Source organism: Sceloporus occidentalis, unplaced genomic scaffold (genome assembly GCF_023333645.1).
Source record: "Sceloporus occidentalis isolate IW3139 unplaced genomic scaffold, rSceOcc1.0.p SCAF_2, whole genome shotgun sequence".
In the NCBI taxonomy this organism is placed as follows: Eukaryota; Metazoa; Chordata; class Lepidosauria; order Squamata; family Phrynosomatidae; genus Sceloporus; species Sceloporus occidentalis.
The window spans coordinates 214,650,749-214,677,725 of record NW_028316982.1 but is presented as its reverse complement, the minus strand read 5'-3'; the positions used below and the strand labels follow the sequence as shown (position 1 = coordinate 214,677,725).

Sequence of the window (26,977 nt, the reverse complement as noted above, 5' to 3'; positions counted from 1 at the left end):
AATGACGTTACCTTGGGTTCGGACAGGGTCAGACATGCTGCTGGGGTCACTTAAACCTTGTGAGTTGATAGCTCTCACCATAAACAGGTAGATTGTATTTGGACGGAGTCCTCTCACAGTATAAGGTGTTGTTTTTACATGGTTAGCAACTGTTTGCCAGCTATTGCTCACCGACTGACTGAAATGAAAATATATTGGAAGACTATAGATCAAATCAATACAAAGTTAGAAAATTTTCAGGGCTGTGTTTCAATCTTCTGCTAAAAACAACAGAAAGAAGAGATGTTTACAATACATTATTACAACTATTAAATAGTTCTGATTGTTTCAGATGAATCAGTGAAGAAGGTCTGCAAAAAAGCTCATAACAAATTAATGCTTTAGCAATACACATTAATAACACATTAGGGAGAAATGCCTGCAGAATAGAAAAAAGCAATGGGGTAAAGCACCTTCTTCATACACATCTTTCAAAAGAGCAAACCTGCAAACAGAACAATTTTATTAAAACAACATAAAAAATAAAACATACTTAAATACTGTTCCAATTTTACAAGTCAAATTAACACCTGACCCAAAACTAAATGCAAAAGAATATTGGGTGACTATGATATGATGTCTGTACATAATTAATGAACTAAACTTTTCTAGAAATAGACTAAAGAAATAGATCTTCAGTGTGATGTTAGATGTATCTTAATAGAGACAATACAGGGGTTCTTCTGAGAATCCAATGGGCTGTCACTGCTCTTTACTGCCAGATGAGGTGTGCAACTACAAAGATTAGAGAGCATTACTTCATTTTTACAAGCTTGATGTTATGAATAAACGTTGAATGCACATTTCAAAAAAAGGCAGTCAATAAAGAAATCTAAATGAATTCTAAACTTCAATAATACTGAGAATAATTCAATTACTGGCAATAATCCTGATTTGAATGGCATTGGCAATACTGTTTGCATTGTTTCTAAAAAGAAAGCATAGTACAGTGGAACCTCACCATACGCGGGGGATCCGTTCCGGATCCCGCCGCGTATGGCGATTTCCGCCTATGCTCGAGCCCCATTGTAAACAATGGGGCTCGTGCGTGGCGGTGCGGGCGCGTGCCCATTCAATTGAATGGGACGTGCCGCCCCTTCCGCCCCGTGTGCGCGCCGCGGCTTGAGTGCGTATGCTCAAGGCCACGTATGGCGTGCGCACGTATGGCGAGGTTCCACTGTACTGTATGTAACATTGCAAATCCAACCAATTATATTTCAGAAATGTTCCCTAAGAACATAAAGGTTCTTCCTTCTTCTTCTTCTTTTTTTACCAGAACACATACAATCAACCATTTTTTTTTGTCATTATGACATGTCCATCTGACATGAATAAGACTCTGGGATGGGTTTGTTCCAACATGCAAATATCAGAATTGTACCACTGTACAAGGATAACAGGTTTTTACCATACCTAAATGCTTCGATGATATATGCGTTAGTTGGTAGGTTTCCGGGGGTGCCAGGCTGCCAAGACAAGGTAACACTGTTTTTCGTGACATCTGTGACCTGAGGCTTGGATGGTGGCCCAGGGAGGTCATTTAAGTCATAGTTTCTACTGACTGCTGCACCCCCAGATTCTGTAGGGAACAAACGGTCATATTTGATGCTTTTAAAATCAAATCAATTTATTAAAGAATAAATCTTAGAAGTTTAAAAGCACATTTAAAACATCTGCTTAGGACATTTAGGCTCTGCTGTTCCTCCTATCTTCCTTCACTGATCATATAAACTATGAGTGGGCAACTTAATAGGGACCAGGGACCAATCCCACCTCCAAGCTCATGTGGATTGCTTGCAACACCCTTGCAAGCCTAAATACTCCCATTTTCAAAATGCCAACATTAAATGAGTGCCTGTCCAATGAGAAGGAGGTGAAAAAGCATATAATTTCACAATCAGAATTTGGGATCCTTTCACACTGTGTGAGTATATTACTATGATTTCATTTTAACTGCCATGGCAACATCTTATAGAATCCCAGAATCTGAAGCACTAGAACTTTCTGTCTAAAAATTCTAATACCTCTTCCTAAATTGAAAATCCTGAGATTCAGTGGAATTTTTGTATGACAGTTAAAGTGGAATCACTGTGCTACAATTCTATAGTGTGAAAGGCCCTTGAATGAGGGTGGACTGTATATGCCTTAGATTGTACATGTGAGAAGTATATACTCTGCTAATATATTTACTTCTAATAAAGCCTTCAAGTCATTTCCAAATTATGGTGACACTAAGGCAAACCTATCACAGGGTTTTCTTTGCAAGATTTGTTCAAAGGGGGGGGGGGTTGTGTTTGCCTTTGTCTGAGACTGAGAAAGTGTGATTTGCCCAAGGTACCCAGTGGGTTTCCATGGCATAACAAGGATTCAAAACCTGGTTCCAGAGTCATAGTCCAAAAACATTTACCACATTGGGGTTCATCTTATATCAAATTCTATATCAAATTCTTATTCTATATGAAATTCATATATATAATTTCCTGGCAGGGTCATATTTCTTAAAACAGGAATAGGAAAACATCAACCCATCCCCCTACATTCTAGGAACATGAAGCTGTTTTATACACAGTTTCATACGGACCCTTTCTTTATGTGGGGAAATAATAACAATAATAATAATAATACATTTTATTTATATCCTGCCTTTCCAAAAGATCAAAGCAGTTTACAAAATTACATAAAAGTTACATAAAATACATAAATGATACATAAAAATACATAAAATACAAGGTCTTAGAGGGTAGCCCAGCTATCTAAATATAAAACTCTGAATACAAAGTATGTGTTTTACAGCAAAGGTCTGGCAACAAGTGAATCAATGCATAAAAATAAGAATAAATAGTCTGAATATTTTTATGTTTTATATCTACAGACCTTTTATCCTTGATAAAAATTTCAGCAAAACAAACTATCAAAAATGATTTGGAGGCTTCAACCAGGGAGGGGTGCACTATGCCATTCTCCAGAATCTTGGGATGTATAGTTTTGTGAGGTATCAGTGCTCTTTGGCAGGGAGGGATAAACATCTTGTAAAACCATAAATCCCAGGATTCCATAGGATGAAGCTACAGCCCTTAAAGGGATGTCAAGTTGCATTACGTCTACATTGTAGATTCACCCTAGATCTACATAGGAATGGAAACTTAAACAGGCTTGCTCCACATGTACACAAAGATGGACACAGTCCATCATTTTAAATTATAGCTTGTTGAAGATTAAGATTTATTTAATCTGCATCATATACTAAAGATCCACCATGGCTAGTGATAATGGTGAGTCTGTTTTTTGTATGGAGAACTGTATACAGTTCTCTTTGGAGGATACCCACCTAACTCTCAAAATAATTGTTTTGAGCAGATGAACTGTTGGTGGTGGTTGGGAGAAGATCAGCTCCTGCATGGACCCTGCACATTCTCAAATTCTACCTTAGACTGCATCTGCACTGCAGAAATAATCTGGTGTCTTCTCTGGTGATGTAACAAACCACAATTCCCAGAATTCCCTAGCCTTCAGCCAGGGGAGTTAAAGCAGTCTCAAACCAGATTGTTTCTGCAGTGCTGATGCAGCGTCAGAGAGCAGGGAACTGCATGGGGCAAGGAAAAGGTCTTATTTTGCAAACAGAAATATGCTGGTGTAGATTTCACCCCTAACATGAAAATTTAGGAAGAAACTAAATCACTATTACAGAACAAAACTGGGATAATATCTTCTGAGATGAGTGACAAGGCTTACCTGTTACTTCTAGTACAGCACTCCAGGATGTTTCTCCACTTGAACTCGTGACAACACATGTATATGTGCCAGTGTCAGACATCTAAACACAGAGAAATGGTTGATAACATATTTGTCATCCCCTTTACATATTCTCTTCATTTAATTTTTCTAAATGTTTCTTGTTTCAGAGGATTAGCCTACACCATGAATCAGAATAAATAGAACAAAACATTTCACAAACAATATTTTAATGCTTGCTTCCATTTGGTATATTGTACCTTAATCCTACTTGATATGTTTTTAAGTTTTTGCCCACAAATTATGATGCGGCATGTTATTAATGTAACCAGTTTGGGATAACAGTTTATAAAGAGAATAATGTAATATGGTAATGCTTTTTTCATTGCAATGATGAAGAGATGGGCAGCTGAATCCTTTAACCCTATGCACTGCTGTTCCATATATCTTCAATACAGAATTTTAAAAAGTTTAGCTTTTTAAATGCCTCTTAAGTCAATTTGAAATAAATAATAATTGTATATATGAGTTTCACACATGAAGATCTGCATTCATTTATTCTTTAAAAAATCTTACTACAAAGCAAGCTAAGGTGGGCTACAGACCGCCGAAAAGTGGCGCTCTGCCGCCACCAGCAGTTGCTGCGTCCAGGAACCGCAGCAGCCAAACTGCGCAGTTCCCAGATGCAGCGAAGAAGAAGCGCCAAAATGGCACTTCTTCTTGCGCCCTGGATGGGACGCCGCAAGGCGCTACTTGTGCACTCGTGGTGTCACATCCGGGGCACGGCATACGGACGCTATGTATCCGATACGTCAAAATGGCGGCGCATGTGTGTATAGGGAACCGCCATTATTATGCCCCCTTCACGTGCTAGGGGTGAGGCCGGTATGGATGCTAGGTCCTCGGCCAACCCCTAGCACGTGACAGGGCGCCGCAAAGGCCCATTTGTAACGGGCCTTTAACTTCAAAAACTTGTGCTTTGGCAATGTGCTGCCATTGGCACTGCTCAGGTAGCTCTCAGTGTGGCCAGTATGGGAGCTGATTAGATATAAAGCTGAATATGTAATGTGCAGATTCCCTCTGTAAAAACTAATACACATTTTGGGGAATTCTAAGAATTGCCTCTTGCCTCCTTAATACTGGGTTTGGGTGAAGTGTCATCACCTATCAAGGCCCCTTGCTTGCTGAGAACATTTTTGCATCTTGCCTAGGTACAAAATTGGCCAAAGTAGGATATTCAACTTTCAAATTCCATCCTTAAATCATACAAATATCAAGCTCGCATAAAAGAAATAGAGTTACAGTCATTGCTAGCTTTGTTTCTTTTTCTGTTTCCAGGAAGGGGAGATTTTTGGCAGCATATGCCATCCTCAGAGGATCTACGTCTAAATCTGCATTAAAATCTGCATTCTGCTGAAAGGAATAAAAGAACTAGACAAGTTCTGCAATTTGCACATATATATGAATGACATCAGATTTATTCCTTTGGCTCTAGTAGTAAGGATTCAACCCATTAACTTTGGCTCAGTACAAATGGGACAAAAGTGGTGTGGTGGCGCTGATGCTATGGTTCAGGAGAGCGCAGCAACCGCATGCTCTCAAACCCTAGTACGTATGGGCGCCGCCATTTTGGTGTCCACGTGTTTAGACAGCTCATGTACCAATGATGTGTCTTGTGCGACGCATCCAAATGGCGCGGTGCACAAGGCACACCACCATGACACCCCAGGGTGAACATGGCGCCTTGGTGGCATCGCGGGAGGGACCTCCATTTCGGAGCTCCTTTTTGCAGCGGTTCATTGTTGCGACTGTGCGGTTGCCGTGGCAACAGTCCATAGAAGAAAGGGACAGCCTCTGGCTGCCCCTTTCTTCTAATCTGTACTGGGCCTTTGCTGTCTTTTGAAAAATCTCATTATTAAAATGTCTATAGATGCTTCTCATAGGCTGTGCATATTTAACCCCACATATTGCTCTTTTTTGGTATTTTCTATAGTCACCATTATTTTTTGCAATTTTTCATCAAATGATAAAGGTTTCAACTAAGTTGTGCTACTTCTCTTAAAATGTACAGACATTTAAGAAAAGACAGTTTTATAAATTAGAATAATAATAATAATAATAATAATAATAATAATTGATAATAAGAATAATAATAGGGATTAGTGTGAAAATATACCATATTGTATGTTCATTTGATCTCTCTTTGTTCTTTCTGTCCATCACTTTCATCCTCAACACAGGAAAATCTTTTAATACTATAGATTAGGGCCATGTGGTGATGTAAGATCAATGAAAAACAGTAGCTGGTTGAGTATAGAGTGCCCCATGAAGCCCTAAGCCTGTGGTGCATGTTAGTTTAGAAACAGAACGTGATCAGAAAGAATGCTGACACAGTTGAAAAGAGAGAGAAAAATCCTCTGTGTGCAGACTCCTATAGATCTAGATGGTAGGGGTGGCTTTAATGCCATAATGGTTTATTCCTTTTCAAAAGAGACTGTTGTGTGAGATGTGTGTGCATGTGCCTGACCTGTATTCAAATTTTATTTTCAATTCCCCACCCCCAGATAACAAAACCAATAGACTCAACCAGATGTTTTATTTGGGAGAACATGACACACAATACCAATACACAATACACTACAGTCTTTTTGCATTTTTTGCACCAAAAATGTTTTTGCAGTAAGTTGTTTACATGCTTTTCAGCAAAGCACTGTCATAATAAGAAAGTTGCTCAGGAAAGTTGGCTGTATTAATTATTAAACTGATTGAATAAAATAGGTTCCCTTATGCCTTCCATGGCAAAAATCACATCTCAGTAAACATTAACAAAACTTCTTTCTCCCTTTTGAAGATGAACTAAACAAAATTAAACCTGGTAGCATAAAGGATTCTTCAGGCTTAACTCTGAATGTGGATTTACAAGAGTCCTGTTCAGATGTTTGACAAGTCTGTGTACAGTGTGAAGTCGAAGGCTTTCATGGCCAGCATCCATAGTTTTTTTGTGGGTTTTTTGGGCTATGTGGCCATGTTCTAGAAGAGTTTCTTCCTGACGTTTCACCAGCATCTGTGGCTGGCATCTTCAGAGCCACAGATGCTGGTGAAACATCAGGAAGAAACTCTTCTAGAACATGGCCACATAGCCTGAAAAACCCACCAAAAATACGTGTATAGTGTACTCCACATTTGAGGACTGGAATGTACTAGTCTCACCATCTTTCTCATTGCCTTTCTCATGCAAAAGCAACACGTATGCATTGAAGGGTCCATTATACTGTATATGTGGAGTCTCTGCATGGCAGCCATACCCAGATTTTTTCATAATCATAATTACAGTGGACCCTTGTTATACGCTGGGGTTTGGTTCCAAGATCCCCCATGGATAACAAAATCTGTGGATGCTCAAGTCCCATTAAATATAATGACATAGCAAAATGGTGTCCCTTATAAAAAAAATAGAAAATCAAGGTTTGATATTTGAAATTTATACTTTTTTTGAACATTTTCAAACCGTGGATGCTTGAATCCATCTATAAAAAATCCATGTATAAGAAGGGCCGACTGTACTATGTCAATTAGCTCTATGAGTAGTGAGGAGAGTTAATTAGCTCTAAGAGTACTGAGAATTTTATTATTAAATGGTTGTACTCAACAGTTTTTCTTCTGAGTTTTTCAGACTGATCATAAACTGAAATGCAGAAAGTGTTGTTTTATTAAGGAACAGTTTTGCAAATGGGCAACTCACCAGAGTCTGAGCCAACAATAACCAGCACTTCCAAGCAGTTACATGTTTGTTGATGCTATTCTCCATTCTTAAATGGAAAGATTTTGTTTTCCTTTAGCCTCTTTTACAGATTCTATATCTCTAACAAAGCAATTAAGGAATGTGCATGACTGAACACATATTTGGCTTTGTCCATGGTTAGATGCAGATAGGTATCCCACAAGCTTCTGGCATGTGGATTCTCGCCAGAAAGACATCATCAGTGTTCTGAAAGTTTGTTTGAAATCACTAAGCTACTGCCTTTAATTACTACTTTCCAACACTACTGGGGAATCTTGACTATTCAAGCGCATTCTTTAATCCAGCTCTACAGTGAAAATGCATTAACCTTCATGGCCCAAACCTGCCTTTAGCCTTGAGAGGGAGGATAAATTGTTTACTCAAGGAAAGCTAGCATACATTTTTTTAAAAATAAATTCCATTTTGTTCCAAGGAGGTTAACAATTCATTTACGAGCACTGATGACATAATAGCAGGAAAGAAAACAGCCTTTCATTCTGGAACACTAAAGCTGCCTATATATGAGGTATGAAAAAGGAGGTGATAATAAAAGTAAGTGTTAGTCCTACTGCTGATGCAACTAAACACTACTTGCACTAAAACTTTAACTGTACTTGCAGTTTCTATTTTACCTTTCTGGATTTTATAGTTATCTTTCTATGTATATACTCTCTCTCTCTCTCTCTCTCTCTTCCCACACACACACACATTAGGCAAATTTTGTCCATAAGCTATGCAGACAGCATATACATCTATAAACATAAAACATTATTCTGTCATCTTCTACAGCAGTATAATAAAATTGCTAATCAGTAGGATGAAGAAACAATGGATTCAATCATTCCCTTCTTTCATATGGTGTATTGGGTAGATGTGATACCCTTTTTCCTCTTGACAATCCACACTTAATAAACTGAGAGTCAAAGTAAGCAGTGTTTCTCTTCCTGCAAACTCTCATCTCTCTAAGGTATATCCCATTTCCTTCATTTATATTCCATGTATAAATACCCATGCTAACTATGGTTGAAGTTCAGCAAGGTTTCTATTTAACCTGGATCTGTGAAAAGGCATCCAGAATTTAAGATAATGGGTTGTTACCTTCAGCTCTGGTAAACATCAGTGCTTCTTAGGTTTGTATATATGAAATAGCTCTGAGTGCTTTGCCAATTTCACTTAAAAGGGAGGCTGACTTACCATAAGAGTTTTGTGAATGGAATAACAGACTATTTTGCAAAAGCAAACTAATCCACTATATCATCAGACTAATTGGCATTAAGCAATTGGCACAATTATGATAAGCACCCTGCTTCTGGTGGGTTTTATCAATCCTATCAGACAAACTGTTTGGAAGAAGGGACAATATACATCTGTCAAAAGTCTATTCTTGAGTTCATTCAAAATTAAATCACAAAAAGAAATGCATTTTAAGCACATGTGCCACATCTATCTTTTTCTATTGTAAAATTCTCCATGATGTGTGTAGGGATGGAAAGAGTATTTTTGATCCCCCCCCCCTTTTTTTTTTTTTTTTTTTTTGGAGTTTTGAGAAACTCTAATCTGAAGAGAAATCCTTGACTCAAGAGAATCTTCACAGTTTGGGACATACTTTGTCCAAAATTCACACATGGTTGTTTTGTGCAGAAGACGTCATTTTCTGGGCATAAAAACATTGTTATTTTCTGCACACACACCCCACCCCCACCCCCACCCCCTGTGTATAAAATGCTGTTTTCTGTGCCACAAAATAAATGTAGGCTTCAAAAAGTATGTTGTTCTTGAAGACTTTCTCATAGCAAGAAAAATATATTAAAAGTAAACATATCTACTTAAAATATGGAAGGAAGGCAGTACATTTCCCTTTCCATCCTGACTGTATGTTTTCCCTCTACAGTTAAGAAGTGGAAACATTCTTGGATGAGCAGTGACTTTCACTTGCAAGAATGTTTTGTTGATAGCAGTTTACAGCAACAATCCATAAAACAGTTTAAGTGTGTGACTTCTGGAATTACATTCAATGAATAACAAATGGATTTCTTTTAAGTACTCGTCATCTTTTTTCAGGATGGTAAACATATTATTAGAGCATATTGCACTCACCCGTAAAGGTTTAATTTGCAACGTTCCTTGGTCCTGAATGGATGTCCTTGGATCTCTGCCCAGAAAAGTGAATCCTTCTTTTAACCAGCTGATAACAGGCATTGGCTCACCAGTGGCCTTGCACTTCAATAAAGCTGTTCCATCTATTGCCAATGTCTGGTTTACAGGTCCCTGAAGAATGATGGGCGGGGGCCTATCTGTTAAAACTGAATAAAAACAAATTTAATTTATAAAATACACTACTAAAAATCTCCTATGATTAAAAATCATGTTTATGATAGGATAGCATTGGCAATATCTTGAAAAATATTTTTACAAAATGAAACATTTTATTGCAGCTCCTTTACATAGAAAAACCTCAACATGAGAGTAATATATTCAGTGTGCCACTATGTTACTGGTAGAAAACTTGACTGTAAAAATAGTTAAGCTATTTGTACAAAATCAAGGAAAATGTTATAACCAATAAGTATTTTACACCAACAACAACAACACAGGGATGGAGAGAAAAGTAGCTAACTCCATGTAGTCCAGACGGGATGTAACCAAGGCATGTACCACAGTGGCCAGATCTGACATCTCCAAGAACAGGCACGATTGGAGCATGAGTTTTAGCTGTGCAAAAGCACTCCTGGTCACTGCTGATATCTGGGAGGCTCAGTGCTGAATCCAAAAGTACCCCCAAACTATGAAGCTGAGTTTTCAGGGGGAGTGTAACCCCATTTAACATAGGTTGAGTTCCTGACCAGGAGCACCTCCGTTTGGTCTTAAGCTTCAATTTGTTTGCCCTGCTCCAGTCCATTATGACAGCCAGACACTGGTTTAGGACAGGAACAGCCTCCTTGGAATTATGTGGAAAGGAGTGATAGAGCTGGGTATCATCAGCATACAGGTGACATTGTACTACAAAACTCCAGATGAACTCTCCTAGCGGTTTCATGTAGATGTTAAAAAACATAGGGTACAGGACTGAGCCCTGAGGGACTCCACAGGCCAATGGCCAAGGAGTCAAACAGGAATCCCCTGGCACCACCTTCTGAGAACACCCCTCCAAGAAAGAACAGAGCCACTGTAGAACAGTACCTCCAAGCCCCATTCCTGAGAGCTGACTTAGAAGGATACCATGGTTGATGGTATCAAAAACCGCTGAGAGTCCAGCAGAACCAACAGGGACACACTTTCCCTGTCCAGTTCCCTGCGTAGGTCATCCACCAAGGCAACCAAAGCGATTTCTGTCCCATAGCCAGGTCTGAAACCAGACTGACATGGATCTAGATAATAACAAATGCCTGGAATTGAGAGGCCACCACATGCTGGAAGATTGCAGACTGGCCTGTAGTTGTCTAGTACAGTAGAATCCAGGGAAGGTTTTTTTTTTAAAGAGGTCTTACCATAGCTCTTCCCTTCCCCTGTGCTATGATGCACACCTCCAAAGCAGGTGGAAACCAGGCTGAGAGCTAAAAACTGCTCTGTGGCTAACAGCTGGAGCAAAAGAACCCTTGATATTCCAACTTAGGACTTTATCACATGGGGACCATACATGCCATCATCCTATTAATGTATTAAAGCATCTGCATTGAGCAAAAGAGCGCAAATGTGTGAATGGTTTTCACACACAGCCAACAACAACATGAAAAGGGCACATTATCAAGGTAGTAAAGAGAGTAGAACATGCATTTGGCTTTCACACAAATGGCAATCCCACCCCTTCCCACACCGGAGGTTGTGGAGCTGGGATTGGCTGTTTGCTAGGCCTCCCATGGGCAGAGACTAGGACTTAATTTGCCATGGCACTGTTGCCATGGCGACTGGGTTTCTGGGGTGTGTGGCTAGGTTGTTTGGTCGCATCACCTCCAGTTCCCCTTCATTCTGGAGCAATTGCACGACCCACCCACCCGCCTTGGCCACTTAGGGGCCGGGTAGGAATTTTTTCCTTTTTCCATGGGTTTTTCGCCTACCCCATACTGTTACCAGCGGCATGTGGAAATTGGCTTGGGTGGAGTCTTAATGATAGTCAATCTGTTTTAATATAATTTTAATTCTAATTGGATTCAATAAATAATATTTGGCATAAATTCTTTGAATTTGATCTCGGCGAGCACCCTGGACACCCTACTGGGTGTTAGGAAAATTTCTTGAAACATCTCTACGGGCCTTGCGACCTGGGGGGTGGCTGAAAGGAATGGACCTTGGGTCTGGCTTGAAGGTATACCCCGACTTTAATCTTTCCAGATTGGGAAGGGGGACTTCTTGCTGGGCTTCTTTATGTGGGCTGTCCAACGGCAACCCAATTTATGGACTGTTGTTGAGGGCCCAGGTGTTATCATCCTTAATAAGCTGCAAAAGTAGTCTGTGGTTAGACAGGCTTTCCCTGTCTCCCACATCTGTTTGGTTATGATAATAGTGGCAGTTCCGTTAAGAACTCATTAAATAGGTCAATAAATGGCCCTGCTTTAACCCATACATTTGTGTCTGGTCTCTTTATCCCATGGGTACAATAGCAATGTGTGAATAACCTACTAATGGTTTGGAAATGGTGACTTTTGTACATGTGCGCATGTGTAGTAATAGTGTCACTGGGATCCACGGTGGGGTCCTGGAACCAAATCCCAGTAGATACCAAGGGCTCACTGTACTGTTCCTCATTATCCTCATCTTATTTATTTCAATGACATCCAACCCATCCCTGCATTTCCTGCCAAATGCATAAAGGAACATAACAATATCAAAAATAAATAATCATAAAATGCTGTGACACTCTTGCCAGCCGGCCATGTCTGCCTACAAAGCAGAACCAGAGGTAAACTCACCACAATAAGCCATGGAAAATCAGGCAACAAGCACAAAATGGATGATAATCCCGTGAATAAACCACAATTAGCCTTCACACTATAGAACTTGCCCAAATAAAGCAAATTCATGAAGCGAAAATGAATTCACAATATTTTCCCATGAATGCTGAAATGCTGGATCATGTCTGTTTCTTATCAGATTAATAAGATCCGTGATGTGACAGAGAGGCTGACAAGACTTGTCAAGCCTACTGACCATTACCCCTTTCTTTTGGTTCATGTGGGAACCAATGATACTGCAAGGCACAGCCTTCAGAATATCATAAGGGATTATGAGGCTTTGGGTAGGAAGTTGAAAGAGGTGGATGCACAGGTTGTCATCTCCTCTCTTCTCCCAGTCGAAGGGCATGGGCCAGGAAGGGAGAAGAAAACAGCGGATGTAAACAACTGGCTCCGTAGATGGTGCCCCCAAGAACGGTTTGGATTCTTGGACCATGGGCTGCGGTTCCATGAGGAGGGACTTCTGGCAAGGGATGGGTTGCATCTCACGCCAGTTGGCAGAAACGTTTTTGCCAATAGTCTCAAGAATTTGATCAGGAGGGCTTTAAACTGAGATATGTAGGGGAGGGAGACAGTATTCTGGAAGGCAAAAAGGCTGGAGAAAATAGTCAAATTGTCATAGAGGGAACAAGGCAAACAGTGCAAGGACCCAAAAGTGGGAGGCAAAAAAACTTGCACAGGCAGCAAGTAAAAGGAACAAATGGTCTTAAATGTCTCTACACTAATACACAGAGCATGGGAAATAAGCAAGATGAACTTGAAATGCTAGTACAACAAAGCAAATATGATATAATTGGCCTCACTGAAACCTGGTGGGATGAGTCTCATAATTGGAATGTAGAAATAGAAGGATATAACCTTTTTAAGAGAAACAGGCCAAAAAAGAAAGGAGGAGGAATAGCCCTAGTTGTCAGGGACATTTACACCAGTGAAGAGATCCAGGACATCAATCCTGGAAGCCAGGTGGAGAGCATCTGGATAAAAAATTAAGGGGAGGGAAACAACAAGGATGTTATGGTGGGAGTCTACTACAGACCCCCAAGTCAGACTGAGGAATTGGATGATGCCTTTCTAAAACAGATGACCACACACTCAGAAAGGAGAGATGTAGTAGTGATGGGTGACTTCAACTACTCTGATATTTGTTGGAAGTCAAACTCAGCCAAATCCTCAAGGTCTAGTAAATTCCTCACTTGCCTGGAAGACAATTTCATTGTCCAAAAGGTGGAAGAGGCAACAAGGGGGTCAGCTATTTTAGATCTGATCCTAACCAACAAGGATGATTTCTCTGCCTGAGAATTCTAAATACCCCTCCTTAAAACTGCCAATCCCAGAATGCAACAGGAGGCAGCTAGAGGAGTCAAAGTGGAATAGTAGCACTTTAAGAGTATAGTGTGATAAACATCATTGACAATAATATTTGAAAACTCCTGGAGAACAGGAGAAGTCCCAGCAGACTGGAGGAGGGCAAACATTGTCCCCATCTTCAAAAAGGGGAAGAAAGAGGATCCAAACAATTATCGGCCAGTTAGTCTGATATCTATACCAGGAAAGATTCTAGGGCAGATAATTAAACAGAGAGTCTGTGAACATCTAGAAAGCAATGCCATAATCACAAAAAGTCAACATGGGTTTCAGAGAAACAAATCATGCCAGACAAATCTGATTTCTTTCTTTGATAAAATTACTAGCTTGGTAGATGAAGGGAATGCTGTGGATATAGTATATCTTGATTCCAGTAAGGCCTTTGACAGGGTCCCCCATGACATTCTTGCAAACAAGCTTGTAAAATGTGGGCTAGACATGGCAACTATTACGTGGATTTGTAATTGGTTGACCGGCCAAACTCAAAGGGTGCTCAACAATGGCACCTTTTCAACCTGGAGAGAAGTAACCAGTGGTGTTCCACAGGGCTCTGTCCTGGGCCCAGTACTGTTCAACATCTTTATCAATGACTTGGAGTAAAAAATTGGGGGAATACTTATCAAATTTGCAGATGACACCAAATTAGGAGGAATAGCTAATACTCCAGAGGACAGGATCAAAATTCAAAATGACCTGAATAGACTAGAAAGCTGGGCCACAGCTAACAAAATGAACTTCAACAGGGAGAAATGTAAGGTACTGCACTTAGGGCGAAAAAATGAAATGCACAGATATAGGATGGGGGACACCTGGCTTAAGGAGACAACATGTGAAAGGGATCTAGGAGTCCAAGTAGACCACAAGTTGAACATGAGTCAATAGTGCGATGCGGCAGCTAACAAGGCCGATGCGATGTTAGGCTGCATCAATAGAAGTATAGTGTCTAGATCAAGGGAAGTAATAGTGCCACTATAGTCTGCTCTGGTCAGGCTCCACCTGGAATATTGTGTCCAGTTCTGGGCACAACAATTCAAAAAGGACATTGAGAAACTGGAGCATGTCCAAAGGAGGGCGACTAAAATGGTGAAGGGTCTGGAAACCTGCCCTATGAGGAACGCCTTATGGAGCTGGGGATGTTTAGCCTGGAGAAAAGAAGGTTAAGAGGTTATATGATAGCTCTGTTTAAACATTTGAAGGGATGTCATATTGAGGAGGGAGCAAGCTTGTTTTCTGCTGCTCCAGAGACTAGGACCCGGAGCAATGGATGCAAGCTGCAGGAAAAGAGATTCCACCTCAACATTAGGAGGAACTTCCTGACAGTAAGGGCTGTTCGACAGTGGAACACACTTCCTCGGAGTGTAGTGGAGTCTCCCTCCTTGGAGGTCTTCAAACGGAGGCTGGATGGCCATCTGTCGGGGATGCTTTGATTTGGATTTCCTGCATGGCAGAGGGTTGGACTGGATGGCCCTTCTGGTCTCTTCCAACTCTATGATTCTATGATTCTAATAGTAGATCGCATGCAACGTCATGTGAAAACCAATTGTGAAATTATGCTTAATTTGAGCAATAAACATCTACCCCTTTTAAACTTCCAGGGGTGGGGTGAGGGTTCGGACTGTATATTTTAACCTTGTAAGCTGCCCCAATTCCTTTTTGTAGAGAGGTGGGATATAAATAATTTATTATTATTATTATTATTATTATTATTATTATTATTATTAATTTTCCTTGTGTGATAAACTCCTTAGTCTGGAAAATGCGCACCTTCAATCCTACATATAAACCCCCCAATATGAGAGCAGTTCTGAAGGAGTGATCCATCCTAACCCTAACCCTAAAGCTGCATATAAATGTGCCAATGTTAGTGTGCATTAAAAATAGATGAGGCCTATTTACCCAAGCGTTCAAGGCAGTAATGAAAAAAGTGAAACTGTGATACCTCCAATGGATATAATTACCCACACAAACCAGACAGTCCAAGAGGGGGCATGGGGTAAAGGGGGCATGTAGGAGGGGTCTCGATGATTATTCTTTGCCAGTGTTTTACATGGCACATCAATGCCTTATATCAGTGGAGGATCACAGGTCGAACTGTGTGGTCGTTTAAAGGGGCAGCCATCCATGGGCAAGTAGCCACTGGCAGTGTGTTTGTACAATTTTGCACATGGATGGTGGGGAGGTGAAAAAAAAATTACCCAGCAGTGCGGCTTGATGCTGTGCCTTGCAGTCAGGCCATGCACATTCTGGTCTGCTGATGCAGATAGCGGGGTTTTGAACTGGTTTCGGAAAAAGCAAGCTTAAATTGTTTTTTTCCTGCCCATCTGTTCCACCCCAATCTCAGATGCTCGTTCTAGTTATTGAATGTATTAATTAACAAAACATTCACTTCTAACTATAACACACATGTAAAAAAATTAAATCAGTTAATTGAATGAAATGCTCTCTACTGAGGAACAATTCATGTTTAATCAAACTGCTTTATTGCTTATACATCATATCTTTTCATAACATTTTAAAGCTATGAGCTCTAATCTTTCTCTTAAATTTGTATGCTTGAGTTATTTTATAAATCATTCCATGACTTATAAGTGCATGGTTGCATGTGTGCCTCATTCTTCTACCAGTGGGATGTCTCAAAGATGAGGTAAATGCTCATGTTCACTTTTCTTGCAAGAATAGATTTTCATAAATAATTCTACTACTAATCTATTCCCTCTGCCATCTGTTAAGCAGAAAAAATAGTTTTTGCTTCCTACATGACTAAAAATATAAATATTATCCTATAAAAATGAAATTAGATAGTTTAGTGTTAGTATAATTACACTGAAAAAAACCCTTAGTTATTTATATAAGCCCATGTTATTCAGACATAATCTGAATGTAAATATTGTGAAATACAGGCTACAACAGCAATCAATGGAAACCAGTGCTAACTGTAAAACAGATCAATAAATAAATGATTTTAAAAACTGCTGATCTTTGGGCTAGGTTTACAATAGGTGGCATAAAAAATCAATATGATTGCTATAGGAAATCCTAGCATGCACAAACTTCATAACAGCCAGGTAGCCTATTATACATTCATCCACAAAAGAGAGTGTTTAGTTTAATTAAGGTAATTTCTGATTTTGAACATTTTTTCCTGGAATTTGGTTGCTCACTCAAGGCTTTACCTAGAATTTTACCCCCAAAACAACAACAACAAAGAAATACATTATTTTCTTGATTTATATTGTCCCATATCAATATTGTCCCAGATCAGCAGAGCTAATCTAATAAAATAACTATAGAAATGTCTTTGCCACTGTTGGTGATATAGTTACAGATGCACCTTTAGAAAGGGAGACTAAATTATATGTATAAATATAAATATTTATTTTTAGTTCTTTGTAGAATCATAGGTTTTGAGATACCGTATTTTGAAAGCTCTTTTAAAAAAAGCTTTGGCGTGCAATGACTGTTTACTGTCTCCAAATGAGTTGATCATAATCCTTTAAATACAACTAATCAATAAAGTAATTGAAAGACTCCTGGCCAGAAGGAATCTTCATTTTCAAGAGTATTATGGGTGAGACTACTACAGGTTTCCATGGCACTAAGGGACAAAGGTTAAATGAACACTTAGGGTTTCCAGTGATCTGTGAAATAATATATTGGCTTCATAACAATTACAAGTATATTTGCTTTACATCATTTTTAAATTTGTAGAATTTATTTAAGAATATTTAAATACATATGGAATAGCTTCACATTTTGGTATTGGTCCCATAGCATGCTCTAAAAACGATTTAGTTACATGAAGTTTTAGTTACATTTAGTAACCACCGAAAGAAGTCTATGGGCACTTTTGCGGCGCTTTCCGGGTGACTTCAAAGCATGGCGTTTATATGCTGCATACTCTGAAGCTGTCTGGATGGGGCTTCAAGTCAACTGGCTGCTCAAACATGGGCCGGCTTCCAGGTGGGCCAGCGGTGCAGCACTTACATGCTACATGCTGCCAGATCACATTAAAGCAGGCTTCCAGCTGTGGTGGGCCAGGAAAAGCTGGCTATCTTCTGGCCAAAAAGGAGTAATTCTTTGCTACTCCTGTTTCAGTCATCATGAAAGCAGATTGGGGCCATGGCATGCAGTTGCTGCACCCTCAATCTGACTTCAGAAGGGGAGGCTTCAAGCTGCCTGTTCAGGGCTGTCTATTTTGGCACTATGGGTATCAAAATAAACACTATGGCGGGTTACAGACCGCCCATTTGGGGCGGGCTACACCCACCCCTTTCCCCAGTGTATCGGGGACTCAGATGTTAGAACGGCAGCCGCTGAGGCCCCGATCCGCTGCTTTTTAGGCTGCGGGGAAGCGGCAAAATGCCGCTTCCCTGCAGCCTGAAAAGGGGTGTCCTTGGGGCTTCAAGCCCCAAGGACACCCCGTGGCGGTGGGGAGGAGGAGAAAGGGACAGCTTGGCCCCTTTCTCCCTTGCTTCGCTGGGCGCAGCCGTCTGAAGGCTGCGCCCAGAGACGCAAAGCGGCGCCGCAAACCAGGAAGGAGCTCCGAAATGGAGCTCCTTCCTGGTCCGCGCTAAGGGCGCACTAGGTGCCCTGGTGCAGAGCGAGGACGTCACGTCTGCGCCGCCCCGTATAGAGGTGGCGTGGCCGTGACGTCCTCATGGCGGCAGCCGTCTGGAACAGCCGCCGTCATTTTTTACACACAGAGCGCGTATTAGGGTTAGGGAGGTGCGGAAGCACCACACCTCTCTAACCCTAGTACGTGCTCTGCGCGTACTTTAATGGCGGTGTGTAACCCGCCTATGTGTTTATACTTTTTAGATTTCTAAACTGTGCCTCTGTTTCCCACTACTTCTACAAGTAGAATTTCAGAGTCCTACATCCAGCAACATATTTTATTCCATTTATAACCAAATATTATTCTAAGGAAACTAGTAACAATTTATTTGGGGGCAAAAGTAGTCACTTACTGACCAATGAAGGAAACACTCTTAGCCTTAAAAACAACCAAACAAAACCAAACAAAACCACCCTACCATTTTAAATATGGATTATGGATCACCTGCATACAGAACAATTAGTGACAGGTCTAAAGAGAGAGAACTACAAACTAACAACACATTTTGCCACGAATGAATAATGAATGAATTAGAGGAGATTGGCGTTTAATATTCAAGTGCACCGAAAAAGCAAAACTATATAGAGTTAATAACTGAGTTTCCTATATTAAATGCATGCTGACAGGTATATTGAAGCTTTTAATATATTTACATAATGTATCTTTATATGACTGAGATGCTTACCTAGTTTTCCTTTGAAGAAAATTGCCCAGACTGTTTTAATTTTTTTTAATGATTTCATTTTGCCATGAGAGATAAACAATATATATGGTAGTCTTTCAAGGAAGTATATCTGAATTTCAAATATACAGAAAGCTCTTACCACAATCCATAATCAGCAAAATTATCACTCAGCTCAGCACATTTTATCACAGTTAGTAATCTCTTCTCATGTTCACACTTGAGTTAAAAATATTTCCAACAGAGACTACAAAATGGAAAATGTAACAACTGAAACAGAGCTATATATGGTGTAATTAAATGCTTATATTTTCTGCTCATATCATGTGTTTTCATTCTGTACTGCCACTTCAGTTGAACTTAAATTACTCTAGAGCAAACAAAATGTGTTCAAAGCAAAAATGACAAGTTGCATCTATTATTAAATCATTAACCAGAGAGAGAGAGAGAGAGAGAGAGAGAGAGAGAGAGAGAGAGAGAGAGAGAATCTGTGTTATGATGGAAAACTAAAATCACCAGCCAAGCATCATAAAGCTAATTATTCCAAAATATGATTATTATTATCAATGCTGATATGTCAATATTTTATTTGGACTAAGAAGCTAGACATGCCATTTTGAAAAAGTAGCATTTCTTATTAGTGTCAATAAAAATGTTTTTTTTTCTTTTTTAAAAATAGGCATAAAAGTAGGATAGAATACAGATAATCCCATATATATTACTCTGAATTGCTTGGAGTAGGGCCAGAATACAAAATTAGCCAATAAATAAAGGTATAAAGAAATTGGATATGAGCATCCTTTTGTTGCAAGTACTTCATGTAATGAACTAATGACTACTTGAGGAGATAGAAAAAAAATTAGGGAGAGCTCATTATTTCTCTTATGTACAAAGAAATGCTGGAGAGTAAGACAGCCCAGAAGCCTTGACTGTCTGAAGGAAGAATTTCTCATCATTGATATCCTTGAACCTGACTTGCTCCTTTCAGCTCCTGTTGCAGTAAATCTTTTCAGCACCAGCAGGTGCAAACATTAACAGCTCAATGTCCTCTTGGCCAATATTTGTGTGCTCTATTTATTCCAATCACAGCCATGGCACTGAATCAGACAGCTCTGTAGACAGATTTTAAGAAAATACTGCTCTTCCATTAATTTTAAATGTCCCTTTAATCTACATGTAAATTTGAATTGTATGAAAATGCATCATTTTGTCATCAAGAATGAAAGAAAGGGAAGACCAAAGGAGGTCACTGAGTGAAGGTTAGGCTTTAATCTTCAGAAACTCACTGCACACTTGTAAAGATGCAAGGATAAGAAAGAAATTATCTCTCCTTGTCATAAAAATACTATCATCTTTTCAGAAAACAAAGGAAAAGCACCAAGCCCATGTTCAGTCCACCATAACGTGCTGCTGAACCTTTCTACCTGTCATTCATGATGAATCTGTGCTTGCTGAAAGCTAGATTATTCAGAATTAGTCTTTTTTTCATATTTTCATGGTACATTCAGGTCTCTAAGAGGTATGTAAAAGCAGGCCTATATGTAACATACCATTTTTAATGGTAAAAACTCATCAAAGTCAGGAGGTATTTAATGAGTCAGTTAAGACAGAGAATATTAAGAATGCAACAAAGTACCAACCAAACAGGAATTTTGGCTTCATTATTTTAGTACTATTAACAATCCAAATCCATGAAGATGATCATTATGCTTTTGTATTACCAGTAGTAACATGTAGCAGAGAAAATTGAACATTCTCTCTCTCTCTCTGTGTATTGTGTAAACATATGGACGTACAACCAGATAATGGCATTTCTCACAATACAACTTCCCCTGCTAAAGACCATATAATTTAGTTAGATTATCAATGTTTTTTTTTTAAAAAACAGAGGAATTCCTGTTATATAACCACCTTTCATACTGAATTTTCTGTTTCACTTCCACAGATTTCCTTCATGCCAAGAATCTGTCAGTACCTTCCTTGTAATCTTTCTCTGGCCTTCACAGTATCCAGATTGCCTTGTTTTAAAATCCTATGTCAACAAAATCACATATGAAATAATTGAGCTGGTTTGGTAATAAGAAAAATGATAACTGAACAGAGCTCTGAAGTGGTAATAGGTAAAGCTGTGAATCTACTGTATATCTCCATAGTTCATCTGTGTAGGGGCTGATGCACAAAAAATAAAAGAATATATATTCGACTTTTAAAATCAATACCTCCCTATTACTTTCAATAAGTTAGCTCTCATTTTACCTTAATATCTAGCCCTAAAAACATATGCCTCCCTTATGTCTATCTGTAGCTGTGAAACAATTCTGTTTTAGTTTTGTTGAAACAATTTTGTTGTTTCTGCAACAACAAAGCACTGAAACAATTCAGTATTTAATTTTTCTAAGTGTCACAGTTTAAGAATTCAACTAAGAGCTCTGATGTATTTCTTTGTATATGAAATACAATGAACTTGATGCTTTCCTATAACATCAATGGTACCACAGAAACGCAGATTTGCTTCATTGTTATATAATTTAAAAAACTGACCCTGTCATCTCCATCCCCCTCTCCCCATTCAAGAATACATTTTTAAACCTCTTAAAATTCTGATGATTAAGAAAATATATTTCTAGTCCTGGTGTATGAGCCTCATGCATTCTATGTGGAGCAGTTCTTACATCAGCAATTCATGTAGTTCTATAATATTTCAGAAAACATTTAAAATAATTTTGAAATTAAAATATAAATATAATTATATATTTCTAATTCCGACAGTACTTGGTAGTAATTCTGAAGGCAATTTTATAGTTAGAAGGTGACTAAGATGCAAGCTGCCCCTTTTTGCACCAGATCAGGACTGCGGCAATCTCAGACTGTGGCCCTGATCCAGTCTCGAAAGGGCCCCATAGCTGTGGTGACACAGCTATATGGTGCCCCTGCGGCATTAGGTCATCTTGATGAAGGGCTGGAGGTGAGCCATGATGCCGCACGCCATCTGGAACAGTGTGCGGTGTCAGGTTGCCCTGGGGGGATGCTGCGCCTCAACTCTGCCCCAGTCTGTAAAGGCCATTAGCTAACTATTATCCTATTTATATCTTGCCGTGCATCATACCCAATAAATGATTCAGTGATCCCAATGAGCTGTTGACAAACATAAGTGGAGATATATTTTTCTTTTTCATAATCAGATATCTCAATTATCCCAGTCTAGATGGCACAGTTTCTCTAAATAAAAAGCTCTGGTTCCTGTCAGAAGGCAACAGAGAAGTGGCCAACCTGGTTTCCCTAAGCAGAGAATGCAGAGTTTAGGAGTGACCACCATAGTGGCAGATCATAGATTCCGTCTCAGTGGATGATTTAGGCTGTAGTCCAAATTTAACAGATGCTATTCTAGGTACCGAATACAATCTTTAAAAAACGTTCAACATTTTGATTATTGCCTTTAAAGTATTAATTAAAACCTGGAACAGATATATTGTCCCACTGACCAGGAATCTATTGGATACCACTGATCCACCCCCCAAAAATAATTTCTTACGTCCTCAACAAAATTTGCCTTGAGGGTAGAACAGTCTTCTCACAAGACCTTAAACCTATGAAGACTCATAAGAGAGAATATACATTTTTTTTTGTAAATCACTCTGGGGATTTCACTTAAAGTTAGAACAAATTCCTATAATAATTTCACAAAATGAGGGCATCATGATCTTTGCAGAGGCAATGAACAGAGACAGGTCAAATGCAGTTAATGTATAGATTAGGAATATAAAAAAAGTTTCCCCATCACAGATGGAAAATTATGTTGTGATATAGAAATAATACAATACAAATTCTATTTCTTACCATCTGTAACTTCCAATTGTGCCTTTGCTAATATGCTTCCAGCGACAGTGAGTGCTTGGCAGATGTAATAGCCTGCATCGGATCGCTGAATATTGGTAATAGTGAGATCCCCTGTTGGTGATACAGAATATCTGGTGTTGGGCTGAAGAGGCTGGTTTGGAAAAAGAAGATTCTGCAAAGACAATGTAGTCCACATCAGTGCAAAACTATGGGTCATCATTGATTCTATAATAACTCAAATTCTCAGTAATGCTCATCACAAGCCAAATGCACAAATGACATGGTACTTGTTAGGAGAAATGTTATTGGTGAATCTTTGAAGAGAAGTTTGTTGTGTAAATTAGACATAATACATCTGGGAGTGCAATATAGCTTTATTGGAAGGACAGCTGCCTCATTATTTGGGGAGAGATCTATATGGGATGCTTTACTGAAAATTTTAGACTTGGCAACAGTGACCAAAAATTGGAACTGGTCAAGTCGCCAGTTGGAAGGTTGGCAGATCGAGGCCTGAGTGCTGCATGATGGAGTAAGCTTCTGCCAACCTAGTAGACGAATACATACAAAAGCAAGTAGATAAATAGGTCCCACTTCGATGGGAACGTAACAGTGTTTGATGCAGTCATGCTGGCCACATACCACCATATACGTTTTCAGACAACTCTGGCTCTTTGGCTAAGTAACGGAGATAGGCACTGCCCCCTAAAGTCGGTTATGGCTAACATTCATGTCAAGGGACTACCTTTACCTTTACATTTATATACAGACTAGGTTTCACAAGGAAAAATGGTGACATAGGCAGGTTACAGACCACCTGTTTGGGGCGGGCTGCACCTGCCCCTTTCCCCGGGGTATCGGGGCCTCAGCGGCTAGACTGGCAGCCGCTGAGGCCCCGATCCACTGCTTTCCAGGTTGCGGGGAAGCGGCAAAAGGCCGCTTCCCCGCAGCCTGGAAAGGGGTGTCCTTGGGGCTTCAAGCCCTAAGGACACCCCGCGGCGGCGGGGAGGAGGAGAAAGGGGCCGCTTGGCCCCTTTCTCCTTTTGTCCGCTGGGCGCAGCCGTGTGAAGGCTGCGCCCAGCGGACCAAACCAGGAAGGAGCTCTGAAACGGAGCTCCTTCCTGCTCCGCGCTAAGGGCGCACTAAGCGCTCTGGTGCGGAGCGAGGACGTCACGTCCGCGCCACCCCTTATAGAGGCGGCGCGGTCCTGACGTCCTCATGGCGGCGGCAGTGTGGAACGGCCGCTGCCATTTTGTGCGCATGGAGCGAGCACTAGGGTTAGGGGGGTGCGGAAGCACCGCCCCTTTCAAACCCTAGTATGCGCTCCACGCGTACTTTCCTGCCTAATTGTAACGGTCCACAGATTGTAAAGTTGGGTGGATAGTTATACTGTATTCAGATCTCCTTTTGCCATTAACAGAATCATAGAATCATAGAGTTGGAAGAGACCACAAGGGCCATCCAGTTCAACCCCCGTGTCATGCAGGAACTCACAACTAAAGTATCCCTGACACATGTCCATCCACCCTCTACATATAAACCTCCAAAGAAGGAGACTCCACCACACTCTGAAAGAGTGTGTCCCACTGTAGAACAGCTCTTACTGTCAGAAACTTCCTCCTAATCTTAAGGTGGGATCTCTTTTCCTGTAGCTTGCATCCATTGTTCTATGTTCTGGTCTCTGGAGAATCAGAAAACAAGCTTGCTCCATCCTCAATGTGCCACCTCTTCAAATACTTAAACAGGGCTATAATATCACCTCTTAACCCTCTCTTTTCCAGGCTAAACAAACCCAGCTACCTAAGTCTTTCCTCATAAGGCATGGTTTCCAGGCCCTTCACCATGTTGATTATCTTTCTTTGGACACGTTCCAATTTGTCAACATCCTTTTTGAATTGTGGTTCCCAGAACTGGAGACAGTATTCCAGGTGAGGCCTGACCAAGGCAGAATAGAGTGGCACTATTACGTCCCTTGATTTTGACACTATACTTCTATTGATAAAGCCTAAAATAGCATTGGTCTTTTTAACTGCTGCATCACACTGTTGACTCATGTTCAATTTGTGGTCCACTAGGACTCCTAGATCCCTTTCACATGCAGTCTCCTTAAGTCAGATGTCCTCCATCCTAAATCTATGCATTTCATTTTTTTCTACCTAATGCAGTATCTTACATTTGTCCCTGGAGAGATTCATTTTGTTAGTTTTGGCCCAGCTTTCTCACCTATTCGGGTCATTCTGAATTTTGACCCTGTCCTCTGGGGTATTAGCTATTCGTCCTAATTTGGTGTCATCTGCAAATTTGATAAGCATGCCCACCATTTCTTCATCCAAATCATTGATAAAGACGTGGAATAGCACTGGGTCCAGGACAAAACCCTGTGGCACCTCACTAGTCATTTCTTTCCAGGATGAAGAGGAGCCATATTTGAGCACTCTTTGGGTTCAGCCAATCAACCAACTACAAATCCACCTAACAGTCACATTGTCTAGCCCAATGTTAAATAATTAACCTTAAACAATTAAATAATTAATTCAAATGTTAAATAATTAGCAAGCAAGAAGTTAGCAGGATATTGGATTTCAGCACATTTTATTTTGTATTAAAAGCAAGTTTCCAACAATGTGAGATTAAGCATTCAACTTATAACATGTTATCAGAAGAACATATACTTCAAATGTTAAAGAAAATACATGGCTAACTTGTGATCTGTTTATTCTAGAAATAAGGATTCAACCTGCAACACATTATTAGCAGAGCATATTATTTAAATTTTAAATAAAGAAAACATTGTTATTCTAGAAATACACTGGACTGCAGCAGATCAGTTACCTTGGCTTGAATCTTTTTACTTTGGTGAGCTGTCTTATACCTAAATTTTGCCTTTATGAGAATGGGGCCAAGGATGTGTACACATTCCCTGGTATCAGGTTAGTGCATTTGTCTAAAGTCTTGACTGTAAGCTTGAGGGAAATGGCTACTAAATTCAAAGGACCAGCTGCTGATGTATAAACTGGCATTAGCCACCTTTCCAGATGGCTGTAAAATAGCATGGAGGAACAAGTCCAAAGTGAAATATTCCTTATAGTTTATACTGGCTGTATACTAATGTTAAGCAGCTGAATTTAGCACCATTACAGATCTGTTACAAAAGAGAAGGGTTGTTTGTTGATGAGGAAGGAAAGGCATCTTGGCCAATTGAAAGGACAGCTAGACACTTCAAAAAACATTAGGTACTTGGCACATAAAAACTGAGGAAGGCTAAAGTATCATGTTCTCAATTTTGATGATAAAACATAGTGACTGGACTTTTAAAATATTTAATAGGTTGATGTCTCACTACAAAGCCTGGAATTTTTTTGTGTTAGGATGGAAACATTAACCTGGTTAACCTCTGTTGCTTCACTGAAGCTCAATTAAGAAAAACATGTGGATATAATGAATCACATTGAACTATGTTTCAGCATTTGATTATAAACAAGTGAGGTATCAATTTTTATGTTACATTTATTTGCCAAAAAATAGAGAGAGAACATTCTAGCCCTCTGGGATCTGAGTCTCAATATTGTAATTAATTCTGCAGGTTTGTAATTAAACAGCTTCAACATGTTACAATCAGTAGGTAATAACATTCAATTAAAGACACAAGACACATTTTCACCTTAAAATGTTTTACCCTTGAAGTAATACCAATGGAAGAGGATAAAATAGGGTATTAACACTTTTCAATTACGCTAAATGACTTTAATCCTGCAAATGATGTCCTACTTTAATTAGAAGCTCTTCCCTTTATTACAACATGATGGATGTCCACTTTATTAGATTCAAGTGTGACACTATAAGCCCACTTTACATAAACATTACCATGTTATTAAGCTCTTTTTCCAAGAAGGTTTTTAAAATGTTTGCTAACTGTTCTAAGTTTAATTTCTAAAATGAGTTTATACAGCTATTTTTTGCATAGCAAAGCAATATTACAC

At 39.7% G+C, this 26,977-nt stretch overlaps 1 protein-coding gene across 13 annotated transcripts in view; it reads right to left on the bottom strand.

Moving 5' to 3' along the window:
* The window catches only part of ROBO2 (roundabout guidance receptor 2), a 1,130,584-nt gene that overhangs the window by 115,184 nt on the left and 988,423 nt on the right, over positions 1-26,977 (bottom strand). For all 13 annotated transcript variants that reach the window (XM_089512185.1, XM_089512193.1, XM_089512187.1 and 10 more), the window contains 5 exons: positions 23,001-23,172; positions 9,650-9,855; positions 3,772-3,853; positions 1,453-1,618; positions 12-178 (listed from right to left, as the gene is read on the bottom strand). In XM_089512185.1, coding sequence (XP_089368311.1) covers positions 12-178; positions 1,453-1,618; positions 3,772-3,853; positions 9,650-9,855; positions 23,001-23,172 — 793 coding nt within the window. The remainder of the gene's footprint in view (positions 1-11; positions 179-1,452; positions 1,619-3,771; positions 3,854-9,649; positions 9,856-23,000; positions 23,173-26,977) is intronic.